General features: G+C 24.2%; 1 protein-coding gene across 2 annotated transcripts in view; it reads right to left on the bottom strand.

The window, feature by feature from the left end:
• Nucleotides 1-11,501: 11,501 nt before the first annotated feature.
• Nucleotides 11,502-22,210, bottom strand: part of LOC126910440 (lachesin-like) — a 32,258-nt gene continuing 21,549 nt past the window's right edge. The window contains exons 3-7 of one of the 2 annotated variants that reach the window (XM_050693012.1): nt 18,508-18,721; nt 16,999-17,043; nt 15,908-16,077; nt 12,750-12,909; nt 11,502-12,227 (exon numbers count right to left, since the gene is read on the bottom strand). In XM_050693012.1, the coding sequence (XP_050548969.1) occupies nt 12,121-12,227; nt 12,750-12,909; nt 15,908-16,077; nt 16,999-17,043; nt 18,508-18,721 (696 nt within the window). In that variant the 3' untranslated portion in view covers nt 11,502-12,120. The remainder of the gene's footprint in view (nt 12,228-12,749; nt 12,910-15,907; nt 16,078-16,998; nt 17,044-18,507; nt 18,722-22,210) is intronic. The other variant, XM_050693013.1, reaches the window with a different exon arrangement.

The following is a 22,210-nucleotide window of genomic DNA, read 5'->3' on the forward strand; positions in this document are numbered from 1 at the left end:
TTGAATTTTTAAATTAACCATAATTTTTTTTTTTTTATTGCATAACTTTATTCTTTTTATCAATTTACTAGAATATTTTACTAAATAATTAAGATGTATTTCAGATTATAATTTATAATAGACACACAATTTCAGAAATCGATAAACCTAAAAATGTTTAAGTTCAAGAATATATTATTGAACTTTCTCACTATATAAGTTATTTCATAGAGAATAGTTGTTTATTTAGAAACCAAATTTATTTTACCATATCAATTGAAGTTAATAATAACAAAATTTTAAGAATAAATTAATAAATTGAAAAATAATTATTTAAACGATGTTCCAAAATTATTATAAACTTTCGTATTTACGCTTAATTTAATAATAATAAACAGCCATTAAAATTCTAAAATAGAATAATTGGTTTATTTTTAAATGCGATTAAAATAAATTAATTTTTTATCAAACCATGTAACAACATAAAGTAAGTAATATTATTTTTTTAATTTATTAACGTTATCTATTGGTAATGGACATACTCTTAGATTTATCATCGTTCTTTGCTATTTAGAATTTACTGTAAAGTTATGAATTAACTTTAGCAAGATGTATAATTTTATACTTTACATTAATTAGTATATAGTAAACTCAAATCAAATATTGTACATAGAATTCTTGTATATAAAATAAATAAGACTTTGTTTTGTATAGATAGTTAATTGTTTTTCAAAACTCATAACAACATTTTTGTTAAATAATTTTTTATTTCGTTGTTTTTCATATTATCAAATATATTGTTACCTATGTTATAAGTACTGGATTTTTGTTTAAATAAACAAACATTCTAATATTAAAATACTTAATTTGTTTTTATTGCTAAAATTACTAATCGTATTAAATTTTTATGATAGTAGAATTAAAAAAAAAAAAGTAACATTTTTAATCGGTGTTCTATTGTAAGCAAATTGACTTAATACATATTAAAGTTGTTGGTTTAACTAGGGATGGTGCTAACCTTCCAAATGTAGTACAAAATGTTTGTTTAATTATGATTCACGCAATATTTTTAAAAAAACTGTCATCAACTATTTAACCTCTTTCCCAGTTTTTTGAGATAAGCTATACCTCACATTCGTTTGACAGGATTTTTCATCGGCTGTCGACCTGACGCAACCTCATTATGGCTAAGGGAACCAGTAAAAATATAAAACTTTTAAAATACCTAACATAATGTAATTTATGTTGAAAAATTGACCCAGCGTTAAGTACAAAAAACATTCAATAACAAAAAATTATTTTTGTTTAAGTTTGGAACATGTGTGATTCATTACATTATATTAAAAAACTATATCAGTTGTATTGGAAACTTAGTTTTTATACAAAATATCTTTCTATGTCGATGTATAAATAAGTACTTTATCAAATTAATGGATTTAGACAGTAATTTACTATTGTTAAGAGTTAAGTATACATTTTTATAATATTCAGTGTAAAACCAAGACGATTGTTAAATAAACTAAAATATATACATACCAAGTTGTCGAGTAACTTAATAAAGGAAGTTTTTAAAAGAAATACATATATTTTTTAATATTAATAGGAATAAGGTTATCAATCTATTTTCAACAGACAATAGTTGACTAATTGCTGGGTCATTTTATCGATCATACATTCACCTTTATTACTTTTGTTAACCACAAGCTTCAGATTTATTGACATTTTCAGTTGAAGTTCCATTGGTCTTTTTTTCAAATGATAAGCGTTGCTTATGGATTTCATGGTCCACGTAGTTTTTCGATTCGTGAGTATAATCGATCGGAAGCCGGCTGCTGCCAAATCATGCGAAAAATCATTGTTTCTAGAGTACAAAACATTGATGATGGACGTATTGTATTTGGTATAAAAGTAGTGAAGTTTTATTTCTTTTTTAACTTTTTGCTATTACTCACGTTTAACAATGGGTTCATAAATAATATGCCATGTTTTGTTAATTTTGGTTTAATATAAATATATTATTAATATAGGTAAATAGTGATACATTACTAAATAGAGATACAGGTAATATAACTTATCGTCAACTGAACTTATTCGACAAATTATTAAATGAAAAATAATGATATGAAGTATTAAAATAAATTATTTAATTAGCATGAAAATACTTTTTATCGACTTTTGATAAAAAAAAATACAACTTTCTAAAAATCGAAAGGTTTTAAAAGGTATTAACAAAATAATATAGGACTTAAGAAACAATTTATATTATTTCTTTTTATGACTAAGAAAAATAAAATAAGAATAATAACGATAAAAATATCATAATAAAGTATTTATTTAAAATTGAAAAATAAAACAGTTTTAGATAACTTCTTTCGCAGTGAATCAAGTATATGTATAATTTATGGATTTAAACTTTATTATTATTATGTGATCTTTGAAATAATTTATTATTCTAAATAATAAAATTTAATATATTTATTGTGAGAAAAAATATAAATCTAAAATAGATATTTTTATTCAATTAAAAGTACGATGGTGATTTTGCTCAAGCAAAATTTTTTACTTTAAAATATTTTTAATATTTCATCAATATATAAAGCATTCAATTATATTAGTACACAACCTTTTTTTTAAAATTCTTTAGTTAGGGATTTTTGTTATGAAATAAGGTATAATAAATAAATGTTAACACAATGAAAATTTAATTAATAAAATTTATTTTAACAACTGCGCTTGGTAACCATGTTAAAAATTGTATAATATAAACGAATAAAATGTCTTCAATTTATTACTTAAATATATAAATTATAATAATATACAGGGTGGCCCACCACTCACTGACAACTTAAATAACTTTTGATCCAGTTAATATTTTTAGCTGATTTTTTTTTTAAATATTAGTTAGACGTTAGGTCTATAGCTATATCTCAATAATTAATTTTTTTACATTTTATTAAAAATATTAATTATTTTTAAATTTTAAATAAAATGTAAAAAAAAAATCTAAGATAGCTATTTTGTAGAGTAGAATTTAAGAAAAATTTTAGTAAAAAAATATCTTATTAATATAGAGTAATAAATATTCTGTAGCGTTTTGAAGTTTGTGAAATTTTAAATTTTCATGTATTATTTTACGGTATTAAACATTGAGAAAAGGACAGAAGAAAACGCTATCTTTTCAATATACTTTTGAATGAGAGTGATAAGTAATAATTGCCTTATCTAATTTCTTATCATGGTATTAATGCCAAGTTTGTAATGTATACACATTATCATCATATGTATACACAGTAATCATGAAAAGATAGCGTTTTCTTCTGTCCTTTTCTCAATACGTATTTCAATGTTTAATACCGTAAAATAGTACATGAAAATTCAAATTTTCACAAACTTCAAAACGCTACAGAATATTTACTACTGAATATTAATAAGATATTTTTTTACTAAAATTTTTCTTAAATTCTACTCTACAAAATAGCTATCTTAGATTTTTTTTTTACATTTTATTTAAAATTTAAAAATAATTAATATTTTTAATAAAATGTAAAAAAATTAATTATTGAGATATAGCTATAGACCTAACGTCTAACTAATATTTAAAAAAAAAATCAGCTAAAAATATTAACTGGATCAAAAGTTATTTAAGTTGTCAGTGAGTGGTGGGCCACCCTGTATATCTTGGCATATTAGAATGATAATAAATGATACAAAAATATAGTGATTTTTTCCTTAATATAAAAATTATTGTAATCAATTATTAATTACAATTATTTATCAATAATATCACAAGTATTGATGGTTATATATGTTAGAATGGATGAAGCCACCTTAAATGTCTACTCAGAGTAGTATATTAACTATATACGAATCACTGACTTTAAATTACGTTTTTGTCGTATTAAATACAGCTATTCCTCTTATAACCTCCAGTTCTTTATCAAATATATTGTATTCGTCGGAATATTAACTAATTTGTAAACCACACTATTAAAAACTACCATTTTGCGTTGCCAGCTGTGGTTTGAATTGTACAGAATGATCCTGAACGTGTTTTTTCAATAAATTTCAAAATTTAGTCCCTCCTACTTTTTTAATAAATTCATAAAAACACAATTTTACCTCTGTTTCCTGTTCGTACATGAATTTATTTGACGGATAAAATGAATACAAATATTTTATGAAGACTTCCGTATTAACTCTTTGTATATTAGTACAAAAATATCATCTACCTAACCCAAATATACGGAAACCACTATTGGTGTTTTTTTTAATTTGTTTCGAACCTACTCATAAAAGAAATAATTACATAGAACTCAATATAAGGGAGGCAATAAAAATGTTTAAAAATTAGAAACATTTAATTAATTGAAATCTTGAAAAATTCATTATTAAACTTGTGTAAACTAGCAAAGTGAACCAACATCACTTGGTGATAAGGTAACTATGGATGTATAAGTGTAATAATATATTATCATTTATAATATCAGCTTAAAATATGATACAAGATCATCAAGACGTGGTTATCTTATTTAAACAACAAAATAACCAGCTAATTATAGAAAAAATCTACTTATTGTATAGATTTTTAAGTAACACCTACACGCAGTTTTCCAATTGTAATTAATCAGTCAGAATAGAAAGCCTCGTCTTTCAATATTGTGCTAGAATATCTTAACTACCCCTTTCTGACTATAAAAAACCATTTTCTGTGTCAAAACTAATTCTAAGTTTACTTGTTCATTAAATAATAATGTTTTATTTTTTTATTATTATGAATATAAATGTTAATTAATATTTTAAACATTAAATCTTTTTTAAAATTATTTTATTTTAACAATTAATTCAACCCAACTTTAAATATTTATTTAATGGTAAAACTTTATTGTTAAAATAATGTCTTTGTTTTAACAAATATCGAGTCGGCGGCCAACGCAAAGAAACTTACAAATGTGTTTGTGTTTGTGATTATTATACCGCGTCCGTTTAAGGCGATAGCGCCAGAAACACATTGGCCACCAAAGTACCGCCTAGATAAAATTTTTACAAAGACATAAATATTATTGAATCTTGTTTGGTCAGGTCAGAGAAAGCTTTTAAAAATATTAGTGTCTATCTCTCAAAATAAATATTTAATCTACAAAAATAAAACATAATAATAAGAGAGGATCGTAAAATTATAATTCTAAAAAAAATTTAGGATGTTTCGAATCCTTAACATATAAAAATCATTCATATACAGGGTGTTCAGTAAGTCAGGAAACGGGTTTCTATTGTTCTCATTGTTACAAACAATGAGAACAATAGAAACCCGTTTCCTGACTTACTGAACACCCTGTATTTTGTGTAATGAAGTTGTATTATTTAAAATTTAAATCGTTTTAGTAAATTATATTGTCTATACAACGCATAGTTTAAAATATTCATGCAATGCATTTAATATATAGAATCAACATTGGATTACTTATATTATTATTACGTGACAAAGGATATAAGGTAAGTAAACTTGATCTATGCCTTCGAACCACAAACACTCCATTTCGTAATAAACCATTATGATAAATTATATAATTTATAGGAATATTTAACATCATTTATTCAATATTATTCAACCTCCGAGATACCACTAAACATTTCCAACAATCCTACAATTTTATCCCATTTATTAATTATCCTATATATCACTGTTCATACCATTTCATATAACCCCTGAATTCAACTTTTACCTTCTCTTTTTCTTTTTGGTTTATTACATAAGAATTTTTTTTCGGTCAAGGTGTCATAATGTATATGTGTTAGTGTTATTAATGATATCAATGATTCCAAAATACGTATCCACGAATTTACAGTAATTTTTGTGGCTTTTTGAGTTAAATCTTTTTTCTTCTATTTCTTAACTTTTATCCCAACTACTTGGGATTTAGCGACCATATCCTAAACTAACACTTGACACGATCTCCCACATCATCTACACACACATCCCTCAATCTCTTTTTTGCACTTCTTCTACTTCTTCTTTCTTCAACATTAATTTTAATAACTGTCAATAGAGCATACAATTCTTAACTCCTCATAATATGACCAAACCATCAAAAATCTATTTTAGTCTCATCTTATCCACAATTAACGCTACATCTATACTCTAACTTGTTCGTTAATTATTCTATCTTCTCTAGTCACTCCACTCATCCATCTAAGCATTCTCTGTTCTATTTTTATGTTAACCACCCAATACTTCGACACATACATCATTGCTGGTCTCACTACATTCATTCAGCCTCGTTGGAATTTTTTTATCATATAACATATCAGACGCTTCTCTGCACTCCATTCAACTGTACTAAATCTTGTGTCTTACATCCTCGAGATTATCAACGTTCTTTTGCACACCTCATCATAAATACTTAAAACTTTCCATCTCACTTATCACATCCTAGCTTATTGTTACTAATCACTTCTCATTCTTGTTCTTCTCTGTCAAAATCGTACTCTAAATACTCTGTCTTACTCCAACCTATTCTTAAACCCTTTTCTTCAAGAGCTGATCTCCACACCTCTAGCCTTTGATTAATTTCTTCCCTGTTTTATCTTTTTACCACTATATCGTAAACGATCAAAAAACACTACAGTACCTCTTCTTGTATTTTTCTAGTAATTTCATTATCACTATATAAAATAAGTAAGAACTTAAAGCAAAACCTTAGTACACTCCTACTCTTACCCTAAAATCTTCTGTTACTTTGTTTATATTTCCCGGTACAAGTGTCATCATACATATCCTTTATTATTTTAAAGTATATATATTTTATTTTTAATTTAATTTTAATCCTAAATATATATAACATATATACATATTCAATAAATAGTGTAAATGTTATAGCGGGTAAACTATTTATTCGTTTCGTTACAATTAATAGACTATATAATTTTCATAATCAAATGTATGAGGTGTAATAGAGTAATATGCATTGTGCAAATTATGACAAAGAGATACGACAGAGATTAATTATTGATAATTTAACTTAACCTAACTCTGTTTAAAACATTTCAAGTTATATTTCATAGAAATGGTGTTAAGAATATGCATTTAAATCCTAAATTTCTTTAAAACGTTTCAAATGATCAAAATATCTATAATTACAGAACAAAATTTAAAAAAAAAAAAATATTAACGAGGAAAAGAAATCTGTTATCTGAATTTAAATTTCAAGAATCATTATTTTTTCAACTAAAACTAAAATACACGTAAAAATATATATTACTAATTTAAATAACATTCTTCGATATTCAAAGCACACATTTTTGTCAGGAATACACTATTTTCGACAATGTATAATTTAACACGACAATTTATGTTGTAAATTTTCTTTTAATTTGTTTCAAAGTGTTTTATGGCAGTTGTTTTAATCACTGCCAGATATTAATAATTATTTATTTAAAAAAATATTCCAACTCCACCACGCTGGATCCTGGCTGTATTTAACATTTTTTAATTGTTTATGTTAAGTCATGATAAATAAGCTAAAGCATTTTAAGATTTTTGCATTAATATCTAAACTTGATATATACAATTTATCGTATTGAAAAACTACCATGCTTTTAGTCAGCTTTGTATTTCTAAGAAAGTATTTTTATTTTATTCAAAATGGCCCACCATTTTCTAGCAAATCCAATAACTTCTAATCTACTATATATTTTTTGTTACTTATAATTTAAAGACTAGTTAGAGCTTAAAATATTGAATTGTATTGTTTATCATACAACATGAAAAAAAAAACAGTTATTTTTTCAATTACTAGAAATTTACTACAAAAAATTATGACAAGATTTTTTTACAATATACGAATTTGCTATCTTGATTTTTTTTAAATATTCAATAATTAAAAAATATATATATTTTTCTTAATAAATTGAAAAATAAATATTTTTCTGATATTATTTTAGTTCTAAAATCTAATAAGATTCAAAAAAAGAAAAAGAACGAAAAGTATTCAGTGAATCAAAAGTTACAGGATTTGACAGTATAAGGTTGTACTCCTGAATACTATGTACTTCATCACTTCGTTGAAAAATGTTAACAAACGACAATTGGGTGCTAAAACACATAACGCGTTCAAACTTTCAGTAATTATGATAAAGTACATACTAACCGGAAGTTTTTTCATTTTAAGTTGAAACCAAATTTCGTCATCTGCGGTTGTTAAGTTTTTTTGCTTTTCACCCCTATATAACTGAGATTGGGCGTGTTCCAGGCGATATTTTCTCAGAGAGAAAACGGGTTATATAATATGTGAGAGCACATTAACTTCGAAGACCGGGCGTTTGTCACTGCAGTTAGAGTGGAAGAGAAATAGAATAAAAATATATTTAAGAACTTCAGAGAACTTATTTTTTCCACTCTTTAGAGTCGCTTTATGAAATTACTTTTTGAAAAGTTTCTCATTTTATTACTTTTTTCTCTTTTTCTTACACTTTTTCTACAGCGTTACGTAAAATCTTTTTTCCTTATTTAAAAATTAGATTTTCAACAGCCAAATTGCCGTTGGGAACCTATCAAATTATTAGTATAGGAAAGATTTAATATAGAACATCAATTTTTTTTAAGCTATTGTAGTTTTGTGTGAACTTTACACTTTAAAAATAACATTTCAAAAATAATTTTATAACCTATGAATAATAAACTTACTATTGCAAGAGCACTGGAATTCAACCAGCACAATAATACATTAAATTAAACAAAACGTGACAATCTGGCTTTTACCATTCGAGTTTGAAACCGAGAAAATTGAAAGTAATATTAACAAGACTCAGAATATGTCACACTCAAATTACTCATAGCTATCTTATGAACAAAAATAACCATCTAACATGCGAATCTTGCGATACACGACTTAGCCCGAAAAACATAATGTCAGAATGTCTAAATTTCACGAAAAGCAGACATCAAGCAAGACTACCAAAACATATTTCAAAATCGTTTGGACCAGAAACTACAGCGCTAGAAGCCACTCTCAAGTTGATAAGAATTACCGAATTACTAAACAAAATATAAATTTCCTTTTATTCATAGTATTAAATTATGTATAAGTATTATGTGATGTGAGTAAAATAAATATTAATATTTAAAGAAATATTAATACTAAATTGTAAAATACTTAACTTATAATTGTCTATCCAATGGCCTATGCTGTCACGGATAAAGAATAATAAAAATAAACTTATTATTCTTGGCAAAAAAAAAAAAATTAATAAAGTATCTAAAATTTAATAGTAATTATAATAAATGAGTCAAATATAGGTATATAATAAAATATAAATTTAATGATGTTACCGGATTCTCAATTATACAGTTACTAAGTTAACTTAGTAAAACATATTTATGTTATATTTACACTGCAAGTATTTCTAAGCGTTTCTTTGACGTTTATTGCCGCAATGAAATGTCGACATTTTAGAAAAGAACGCCTTCAGTTATGTTAAATCTAACAATACAGTAAAACTTTATTGTAGTATAGAATATATAATTCACATAGTATCAGCAGTTTTAAAAAAATATTCTAGATAAATTTATATTTTCATCGGTAACTCTTATTAAAAAGGTATATTTGATTTATATTTATCCGAATTTAAAACGTATACTTCAAACCCAGAAGAGAAAAAATATTTATTAAAATAAACTCTTTAAACCAAAAATATTTCTTCCCTGAAAATCGTTTATTTTATAAAAAAAAATGTACTCTGACATCTTAAATTGAGTTTAATAATATATTTTTATTTTAACCAATTTTTTTTTAAAGATATTTTTTAAGATTAGGGTTTTCCTGACTTCTATAAATGAATTTAATATCTGAAATTTGGATAAAAACTACTTCTGTATCCCTGCGTAACACTACAAATTTGTTCAATCGTCTCTTTTATCTTCTAAAATATGAATTTTCCTAAAATCAATATTTTTGTTATAATTTCCCAGCTATGTGGTAAGAAGACAAATGGAAAACAATTGTAAAAATGTCTGACCAAAATTACTGTAAAATGATATATTCTTATATTTTAATAGGCGTTAAACAATACTTTTAGAATATTTAAAAAATAAATTAAAAAAATTTTCCTCATACAAATTATTTACTAATTTATTAATATTTAGCATACTAACATTAGCTTTTGATGTTCGAAAATGACATCACAACACACTATATAAGAATATTAAATAACAACTAAAATTAACGTTTGCGCACAAATATTAGCGCTAATGAGTAACAAAGTGTACTCTTAGAGGCTTTATGTTAACTAGTATATGCTGCTATATGTTATTGATTTTAAGAAATACTGAATTCGTCATCCTACTCGGTCTTACCAATATTTATCCAATAATATTGTACATGTATTATTTATTTACCTTATCAACAAATTTAAAATTTAACTACTTGAATCCATCTCTACCAACCCAATTTCAATTTAATAATCGCAATGTTTTCTTTTTTGTAATCGCTGCATAAGATCTCAAGTTGTACTCTGCCAATTTTTTTAAATACTACGTTACTTTGAATAGTAAAAGTATCAATTCTCTAGTAAATAATCTTTTAAATAAACATTTTATGAAAATTTAGGTCCAATATAAATAATCTACGATAATTCATATTGAAATAATAATAGATTAACTTAATTAAAATTAAACATATTAAAACAATTTTCCCAAACTTTATAACAGTATGATACACTTGGTTCTATACCTATATTATATTATATGTATTCATAAGATCATGTCATATTGCGGCATACATGTGAAATTTTCAGTTATTCGGTTAAAAAATACTGCAATAGAAATTTGATAAATATGGTAAAATTAAAATAATTTTACTTTATTAGCTTTATAATTCATTTTTTAACATGATTCTTGGATTATAGACAAGCATCACTATTAAAATGCAAGATAATCTAAAAGATTGAAATTTATCCACTGACCGAACTACTTTAGTACAACCTTTTTACGTGATACTTGAAAAAAAAATTTTAATTCCTAAAATTTCAAGCAGAATTTTTATATAAAAAATTTTTATATTATGTAATATTTGTCTAAAATTTTTCCTAACTACAACAATAAAAATACAAATATTCTCTTATCTTAAAACAGCTAGTATCTAAATAATTAATATTTATAATTTAATGCTAGTTGGTCACTAACAATTGATAAATTTGAGCTATTCTCGATTTGAAAATAATCTAGGTGATTATCAGGACTTCCGTTGCAAAAACTGCACATGAGGCTTTGACACATGACTTGTTCTAAAACACTAACATTTCTGTCNAGTATCTAAATAATTAATATTTATAATTTAATGCTAGTTGGTCACTAACAATTGATAAATTTGAGCTATTTTCAATTTGAAAATAATCTAGGTGATTATCAGGACTTCACGTTACAAAAACTGCACATGAGGCTTTGACACATGACTTGTTCTAAAACACTAACATTTCTGTCATTTTTAATGAAAATAAAATATCATTAAAATTATTTGTTTGTTTCTTTATTTTTCGTATAATTTTTACATTTTTGGTACAAATCTTGACTAAATACAATTATTATAAAATATGACAAAAATTATTTTTTTTACACGTAGTATATTTTTGTATATGGTTAAAAAAATGGGGATTGATTTTAACAAAATAAAATTACAATTATTATTCATATTTAAACATATATATATTGTAGTATTTACACAACTAAATTAGTATCAAGGAGAAGGATAGTTTTGTATAATAATACTGTTTTTATTCCCATACTCTATGTGAATTATTATATGCCAAATGTTTAAGTTGAGAAAATAACCACACTTGATATTTTGACATCTGCTATTCCACCTATTGTTTTTTTTCTGTAGGATTATAAGAACTGAATTCTGTTTTTAAGTTGAGTGGAAAACCACTCAACTAAACAACTATTCCTCTATGATTAAAATTTTTAAATGTTACTTTAATTTTATAAAAATTAATTCGATAAAATTTCATTTTGAACCTTCGATATTCAAAGATATTTTTTAAATGTCATTATACTATGTCATATAACGTACGTATATAAACTATATTTTAAAAAATATCTAATTAATTAACATCATTTGTCATAAGTATAATATGCTTTTAAGGATTTTACATAGTAATTATAGTATTTAGAAAAATTGCTACGATTAAATTAAAATAATTCATGATAGATGATGCCTCAGATCTCAAACCATCTTGCAAAGCTAATTCATTTTCTGTAATAAAAAAAACTCAAATTAGAGAAAAAAGCACACATATTAAAACTTATTTAATGTAAATTTACAACAAAAATTATTTAATAATTTAAAGTATCTAAGACTAAACGTTAAACATCCAAAACAAAATACTGACATTGTTTTATTTAAGATCTAATTTTCTCATGGATTGATAGCATTATATTTACAAAAGTTATGTTTTACTTAATAAATCAAATTATAATATTTTCATTAATATTTTCAGGTGAACATTTTGAAACATCCAACTAAAAAAAGTTCCTTAAAATATTATTTATTATTAAAATATTGAAAAAATAACGATTTCTATTCTTAAACATTCGCATATCAAATTAATGTTAGTTAATAGGATATAAAGTAACCTTTCCGTTTTGATTTAATTATGCAATAATACGTTGAATATTAATTTTTGTATCTCCGTTAAAAATTCTTTAAAATTTATTAATAATTTCCTTTTTATTTTTTAGTTAAATTATATTTCAAATATCATAAAAAATTTCTAACCGGGTAAAATAACATGCAAGATGAATGTAATTGATGTCTGGTGTCCTGAAATACATGTGTATTTGCCAGAGTCATATTTTGAAACATTGGCCAACGTGAGGCGGCTAATGAAGTTATTTAATGATCTCTCCGTTTCTATACTAATGCTACTTTTATGACCCTGAAAATATAAATTTTATAATTTTATCTATTATTATATTTTTATATAATTATAATAAACAATTTAGAGTCTTGATACAAAGCTAAGAATGTACTGGTTTTTTATTGGTTTTGTATTTTTTTTTTCTTTTTTTTAATATCTGTCTTCAAAACTTTATGGAAATATTTTAATGATTAATAGATCAAAATAATACAATTTAAATCTAATTGAAACTATCAACATCAAATATTGAAAAAAAAAAATTTATCCAAAAAATTTATTTACTAATACCAAAAATTAAAAAAAAAACTTTCAATTTGATAATTTAGGAAAATATTTCAAATTTATGATACCATAGAAAAAGAATTTTTCAGTTTTCTGTACTTTAAAATCACCACAGATTTTTTCTTTAAATACTAATCAAAATTAAATTTAAATAAATTAACTATACATAATAATCTTTACATGCTACGATGTAGACTATCATAGTATAAGAGCAAACTAAAAAAATTATTTTTATGTATAAAATGCATCGAAAAATTTAGGCCATGTGACATGGTGTGACAAATGTCAATAAAAAGATACTCATACAAAAACCAACAGATTTCAACAAAAATTTAAGTATACATCTGAAATATTTATTGGTAAGCATAGTAAGAATATCAGATTTTAAGTAAAAAAACACAAAGCGTTATTTTCAAAATATGTTACAATTTTAACGTTAACGGAATGTTAAAAAAATGTTCTCATTTTCGCGACTAATTTTCTTAGAGTAATGTCGCCGTAATTAAGTAATTAATACTCAAAGATTAGAAAAGTGTGAACATACAGATTTCAAACAACTTATTTTGTTTTAAATTCAAGATATTTTACAAATATTGCCTTAGTATTTTACTTAAATAAGTTGGCTGTATCAGAGTAGAATCTACGAAAATCCTACTTCTCGTAGATAAAAACAATTCAACATTTTAAAGTCCCAGTCTTGTTTTGATAACTTATTTTGCTTATGATTAAGACCAATTTAATAGAGTAAAAATAGGATAAAGACGAAATCTAATGATTATAGTAATAGAAAGAAAAATAAAATTTATTAGGCATCTTATCCGACACAATGATTTCCTTATTAATATATTTAAAGGATGAACAGTGGGTAAAAGACCAAAAAGAAGACCTAGCATTAATTATTTTTATGATTTAGAAAGAAGATAGTCGCTCATTCAACCAATAACTGAAGGAATCAAAATAAACACACATGGCTAATTCGACAAAGCATCGCCTATATTCTAAACTACTACTTGACATGTTCTGCCACATCATCTACACACACATCAGCCGTTCTCATATCAAATTCAATAACAACCCTCTAACTCTTTTTTGGTCTTCTTCTACCTCTTCTTGACTAATTTCTTCCTTATTTTCTCCTCCTAATACTATACCATTATGAACAAAATATACCACGGTACCTCTCCTTGTCATTTTCTAGTAATTTCATCATCACTATGAAAAATAAGTAAGAGCTTATAGTGGAATCTTAGTACACTCCTACTCTTACCTTAAAATTTTCTGTTACTCTGTTCATACTTTTTACCCTAGTACAAGAGCCATCATACATATTCTCTATTATACTAATGAACCTTTTTAGGACTTCTATCATACGCTTTCTCCAAATCAATAATGGTATTTATTTTTCATCTTTCCCTTATACATTAGTTGTCTCACACAGAAAACTAGCTCTATCGTTTACTTTTAAGACATAAAACCAAACTGGTTCTTTATTATTCATGTTTCTCATTTTATTCTTTTCTCTATTATCTTTTTCGAAATCTTCATACTATTACTCATAAGCGATATCCTTTTATAATTTCCACAGTCCTGTATATCTCCTTTGCCTTTAAATATTGGTACCTAATTATTATTCGTCCATTCTTTTAGCATTTTCACTTTTAATAGGATTTTATTAAAATATCCTATAAATACTTATGCCAACACCATCTAATATATTTCATACATATACTGGCACTCATCTGGTCCTATTCTTTTATTCTTTTTCATTGATTCTCCAATAACATTTTCTCACTAATTAAATCAGCCAGTTTCTTGCTTCGCGAGATATCATTTAATGTTTTTTTTGGATACTCTTCATTCGAAAATTTTTCAAAATACTCGTTCCACTTTTTTCACATCATCATCACTCGATAGTACCCTATTATCAACACTTACTACGCCTTATAACTCAACCTTAAATTGTGATAATCTTTAGACTATTTTTCGATTACTTTTGCAAATTTGAGACGTATTTTTCACTTTCCTTTGTTCATAGCTTATCTTGCTCAATAAGTCAACATATTTCTTAAATTTCATCTTTCTTACCGCACACTTAACTTCTTTACACAAGCGTTTATATTTCATCCAATCTTTTCTCTTTTTGCAATACTTTGAACTTCTTTTTCTTACTTTCTATAATTTTTTGAAAGTCCTCATTCCACTCCCCGGTTTTTTTATTTCCTGGCATTCTACTACTCTTACCAACAATCACCTTTGCAGTATTCTTTACACAACTAGCGAATATATTCCACACATTATTTATGTCTCCCTTGACATTCCACACTTTCCTTTCATTTACCGTCTTTAAAACCTCCTTTTCATTATCTCCTTTCAATTTCCACCACCGGATCCTTGATTTTTCTCCTGTGTTTCTTCTGTTTTTTTTTACCCACTACGCTACAACTCCATTACTATCAGTTTATGTTGTGTAGTTACACTCTCGCCTGGTATAACTTTACAATCTTTTACTACACTCTTTTTAATGTACACTCTATCTTTTTCACGTAAAATAATCAATCTGTGACCTATTACTCTCAATTTTATAAGCTATATAATATTCGTTAAGCTTTACTCGTTAAATAAATAAATTATTAAGTCAGGTACTAAGATATAATATTTCTTATATTTACCTAAATTCAATAGATAAAAAATAATTAAATCGTATTGTAAAAAATAAATTTAAAACATATATTACATGAATAGAAATTGACTCATTGTTGTGATTCCACTGAATACTTGGGCGAGTTTGGTTAAAGTGGTTAAGGACACAAGTAAATGATACAGACCCTCCTGGTGTCATTCGTCTTTCGGATGGCTCTTGATTTTTATTATTTTCTTCGAATTTACCATTTCCTATGAATAATACTAATAGAGTTTTTACGTGAACAATTAAACAAAACAATTTTTACAAATATAGCTCTAATTAGTTGAATTTCTTTGAGACAATAACAAGTAGTTGAATTAAATATTTTACTAATTTTTAATTATTTAAATATTTTCTTCTTTGATTAAAAGAATTAGTTTTTTTTAAAAATTACTCTTATTACAAATATTTTTCTCTATACTGTAAAAATTCAACAAAAAAATAACAAAAGTAACAGTTAAATTAACAAAAAAACTATGATTTATTTAACAAATAGTTTATTAAACGTATTCTGGTAATGCATTTGTTGATTTTAAAGAAGTGTTTTTTTAGTGTAGTGGTTTAAAAACATTTTTTTGTACAATACGATTATCTAAAGCTTTGTAATATTTTAAAAAGTTTTTTTTACTACGCAACAACAAAACAAAACATTTAGACACATTTCAGAACAATAATTTATCAGTAATATACAATTGAAACAATTAACTTCATCACAAAATAAAAATAAACGCATACTATACAGCTCGTTTTGTTATAGTTAATTATTTTTATCACATTTTATTATGATTATTATATTTGCAAATCAGTAGCTAATATTGAATCATAATAAACGAATTTTGAAATTTTTAAAATTTATATAAAGATAGATATTATGCACTGTAAAAATGCTGAATTATATAAAATACTAATAAAATTTCAAATTAGTTTTGCCCTAGTGAAATTCTCTAATTAATAGATTAGATTTTATTAGATAATAGAAACAAACAAAAATAAATTTATTTGTATTTTTTATAATTTTTCAAATATTTTAAATATTGAATTAATAAGATTAAATAAACAATAAAATAAACTCATTATATACACTGTACAAATTTACGTATAAAAATTATAATATATTATAATTTTTATGAACTATGACTTACCCGTGGTTGAATCTTCACCCATGTCACCGATCATAACGTCTGACTCTAAAAATTTTATGAAACGATTAATTAATAAACAACACATTATATATGACGTTTATGTATACAATGTGATTTATTAAGTATACTACCCTTCATTTTTTTGTTAAATAATGAATTTTTTAAAAATATGTATAGAAAAAATTTAGTTTAATTTTATAAACCATTGTAAATATCAAGTTTTTTGTATAATAAAATTATTCCTAAAAGTAGATTTTAGGGGTTACTTCAAAAAATTAAACAGGAATCAATTTTCCTATTAAATCTGTATTATATTACAATATGAGTTGTTATAATTTTTAGTTATAGGCAACCGGAGTGCACAAAATAAAATAATTTTTGTCTATGCGTTATGGTAAAAATAGATTCTTCATCGATTGACATTTTATATTACACTATTTACATCAGAGATTATAAATAAAGATTAATAGCACAATTAATTAATAAAAACAATAGACCTAAATAAATAAAATCTTAATAAATTTATATTAATCTTACAACACAATAGTTTTAAGCTTTTTATTTACTTAACTTTAACCTACATTCTGATACTATAATATTTTTACACAATTTCGAAAATGCGAGAAAAGCACAGACTAGAGATAGGTAGTCCTATAGTGTTTAAGCGACCGGTAGGGTCATTTTCGGTTTATTAAATATTTGATAGTGGCAAGGGAAAACTTTGTACGTTATCGTTATACACTACGGCGATGCCTTTACACCACATTTCAATAAAAAAAGTAGTTTTAGAGGGAAGTTTCCTGTGGGGTTGATATAATATTTTATAATGTGTTGATATCTGAAACATAAACCTAAATAATTAAATCCTTTGGTAGTAAACAATAAAGAAAAAACGTTTTTAAGTAGTATTATTAAACAATAAATAAAAATGTGCCTCATATTTATAAAGAAAAATAAAGTTGTTACTAAATAATTCATAAATTCATCTAGCTTATACTCATGATTATTGAAATAAATAATCTTTAATCTTAATCTATTAATTATAAATATAATATGAAACTCAGAAACTATATATATAGTCATAAGAGGACTATCAGTTTTAACATAATAAATTTTCTAATTCTAGAAATATATCATATTTTAAATAGAATTATAATTAAGTAAGAAAATAAAAATCTAGATTATAGTAATACTTCATATATAATTTTAAAAACATTTTAACTACCTCATTATTCAAAAAATGATAATTGTTACATGAATATATGTAGTAATATTAAAAAAAAATGTAATTACAATTATTTTTTTTTTTTCCATTTGAATATATTTTACTTATTGTCAGATTATAAGAATTGCGCAAAAGTAATAAGTACTTAATATTTTAGTACAAAGTTTCTTAATATTTATTACTTACTTATTTAAAATGAATTATTATTAAAAAAACTAACAAAATAATATAATTAAATAATAAAAAAAGTTTTATAAAATGTAATAGCGTTTTAAAATACTTACCAAACACTGTTAAATTAACAAGGAATTTTATTTTTGGTTCGGTGTTTACTTGACATTCATATGAACCCATATCTTTTTGCGACACATCTTTTATCTCCAAATTCCAAATTGCAGAGTCTTTTAAAGGGTGATGTATTCCAAAACGACCATCATTAGTGAACAAAAATGAGCCAGATGTAAGTATGTGTAAATCACGCATTCGAATCCACGAAACCTGATTTAAAAAAATTAATAATGTTTTTTTAATCTTCATAAATAATACAACAAAACAAAAATTTGTCGATTATTTCTTTCAACTGGAAGCTAAATATTTATTTATTAGAATAATAATGTATAGAATATTTTGCAGTAATAGCAAAAAGGTAGCAAAACTATTTAGAGTAGCAACGAAGTCTACTTAATAAGCTCAGAGAAAGTTTAGGTGGAAATCTGACCTCTAACTTTCATTTAATTTCATCCTTTAATCTTAAAATATATGGTATTCATGATTCATTAGAAACTATTATTACAAAGACTACAAAATGATGCGAATCGCTGTATCTAAACCGAAATAACTGGGGCATTGAATTTAATGCATTTGCATATTTTTTTGATACGTCGTACAAGAAAATTTGTTTCAATTTATGTGTAATTCATTTGTGAAATCTTATTTTGCATATTTCATAAGATAAGGTATATAAATGCATATTTTCAAAATGTTGGTATTAATGCATTTTTTCTTATAAAAAATAAATACATATTAATATTTAAAATTTTTCTTAATCTAACTTAATATAATGGTTTTATTCAAAATATTAATAGATAAATATTAATTACACATAGGTCGTTTAACAATTTACTAATATCAACAGAGAAACGACGGATGACCAATAATTGTTAATATAATCGTAAGTGTTAAAAAAAATTTAGAAAATTATGTTATTTTGAAAATGTTTTTGCGGTGTCAAAAAAATACAAATATCATTAAAAATACTAAACATATTTTTTAGTTATGCCTATGAATTAAAACAAAATTATTTAACTGAACTATTGTAGAGGTTTTAGAATCAAAAAATATTTTTCTTTGCACAATTCAAAATGTTCAATAGTTTTTAAAAAAATGAAAGTCATATACTTAATGAATTACATTTATATATGATACGTTAAACATATTTTTAAGTAGAATATAAAAATAGTTGTAAGCACCAGGTATATAGGTAATAAATACAATAATAATTTAAGATGGGATGGGATGTAGTCTGTCACAGTGGACACTACAAATGCCGTAAAGCACAAAAATTACGCCTTTTCTAGTAATAATAGTTTTCGATATTCTTAGTTGGCAAATTTACAAACCAACTATTCTGTAAAAGTTGAGTAAATATTGCTTACAAACTGAGTACCAGGTTAAGCTCAAGTTCTAAAAAGAAATCCAGGTACTGAAATTTTACTTAAAAGCTCTTTGGAACTCGGAATGACACTATTTTTTATAGAATATCTATTAAGGGAATAATTAATTTTAGCCACTATAGAAAATGTTACTATTACTGCCTATGGTTTATACGGTAAAAAAATGTTTAGTAAACGTTACAAAAAAAAACATTTAAGTAATCTATATAAACTAAAACACACATAATTAATATTAATAAAATCGCCGTATTTCTATAATTTATCAATTATGTAGTTTAAAGCTTCAATTGTATCACCAATATAAATGTAATTCATCAATTATTTCGTTTGCATTTTATAACTAATTTTTTTTCAAAAAGTTGTACTCTTATAATATTTTTAGCTTATAATATTTTTTTGTATTCTAAAATCATTTAGTATGAGTTATGAGCTTAATATATAATTTTTTCACTATTAATTTATTTATTTATAATAAACGAATGAAAGCTCAGTACATATACTTTTAATTGGTTATTAGTGAGTAAAAATGATTAAATAAACTTAAAAAATAAAACAATAGAAAAATTAATATTACATACATTGAAAACTTAAAATAATAAAATAAATTTGTAATCATTTACAAAGTAATTAATTGAACTTTATAATATTTAAATTTTTAAAAATTACAATTCAGGAAGACACAAATGGATCAACAAATAAATTATTTGTTCATTGCATTAATTACTATATTATTATTATTCTATTGGTCTAAAATTTGTAATCGATCCATAATTTTTTTAATTTATTCCTATTTTACGTGTTAGATAATTATGTATGTGATAGTTTAAAAAATTAAGGCGACACTCCTATAAGTTATAAGGGATAATACTAAAAAGTTATTTACAGTCGATTAATCGAAAAATATATGGTACTAAAAAAACACCAATCAATTTTATTGTATTTATTTTGTGAGTAATTGAGTGGTTTATGATAAACAGATTACTCTGTATATGTGTGAAAAATCCTAGCACAGTGAGGACCGGTATAGTTGGGACAAACTAAGATAATATTTGACAGTGATTAACATCTCTATCGTAATAAAACGCTTCAACGCGAATCTTGTAATTTGTTTAAACAAATTTGATTAATAATAATAAAAACCAAAAGCTTAAAGAAAAATTGTCCAGACAATTGTTTGTTTTATATTACAATACAATTCACAGCTTCAATGTGGTAAACGTTAAAAGTTATCAAATATTTCAAAACAATTTCAAAAATTGAGCCGAAAAAAAATTACATACGTAGAAGATGATCTCTTTCAAATCAGTATTGTACTTAGTTTTGTAATTGAATGTACTTACATAGAATACCAAAAAGAAGATTATTGCCTCTTTTTTACTCTTTTAAATTTTAGTTTTGAACAATGTTTAATGAAAAAAGTTAAAGCAGTAATAAAATGCACAAATTTTTTTTTGAATATGTCGTTTTTTACTGTATCATCATTTTAAAATATTTTTCTAAATTATTAAAACTGGGATCTCTAATTTTCGGCAACGATAGATTCAGCTATATTAAAATTGGGTTCGTATAACATATTATTCATTAAAATGGGTCCAGTGAGAGCTAATCATTTTTATTTACAGACATTAAAAATAGCACATATTGTCATAAAACCACTACCTTCTCATCAAAATTGAAAAAAACAGGCTTACTTATAAACTGACTTATTTCAATCTTAAATTTTACAAGTATATCCTAAAAATCTTAAGAAACGATTTTGAATGATAACAATATTTATGGCTATTGTAGAATGTATCCAAAGAGTCGTACAGTATTCTATTATATATTTAACTATAATAACACTACAGAATATTTTCAAAATAGAGGAATTATTTGCATTACAGCAAACAAATTCAGAAATATCGTTATGCAACAAGTGAGAATTAGATAAATGGAAATACGAGAGAAAAATATTAATCAACGAATAACAAAATGATTGTGTTGATGAAAATGAAATTACCATGTTATAGTTAATCAAAAAATTTACTTCAATTACTTAATATAAAAATCAATATTTTTTCATTAAGGTATAATTCATTTCATTGCAAGTTGTACTTGTAGTGAAATGAAATGAAATACATACTGTGTCTAGCACTGACAATGGTAACATTGTATCCGAAAAACAAATACGCAATTCTTTAGTAAATTTGGTCGCTTTTTGGGTTAAACATTTTTAATATTTTTTAGTTTTAAATTAATATGTTAAATATATTTTTAATTTTAAATAATGTAAGCGCAAGCGAATAATTTATATTACACGAGTAATTAACAATAA

Source organism: Daktulosphaira vitifoliae, unplaced genomic scaffold (genome assembly GCF_025091365.1).
Source record: "Daktulosphaira vitifoliae isolate Bord-2020 unplaced genomic scaffold, ASM2509136v1 Scaffold_1, whole genome shotgun sequence".
NCBI classification, from domain to species: Eukaryota; Metazoa; Arthropoda; class Insecta; order Hemiptera; family Phylloxeridae; genus Daktulosphaira; species Daktulosphaira vitifoliae.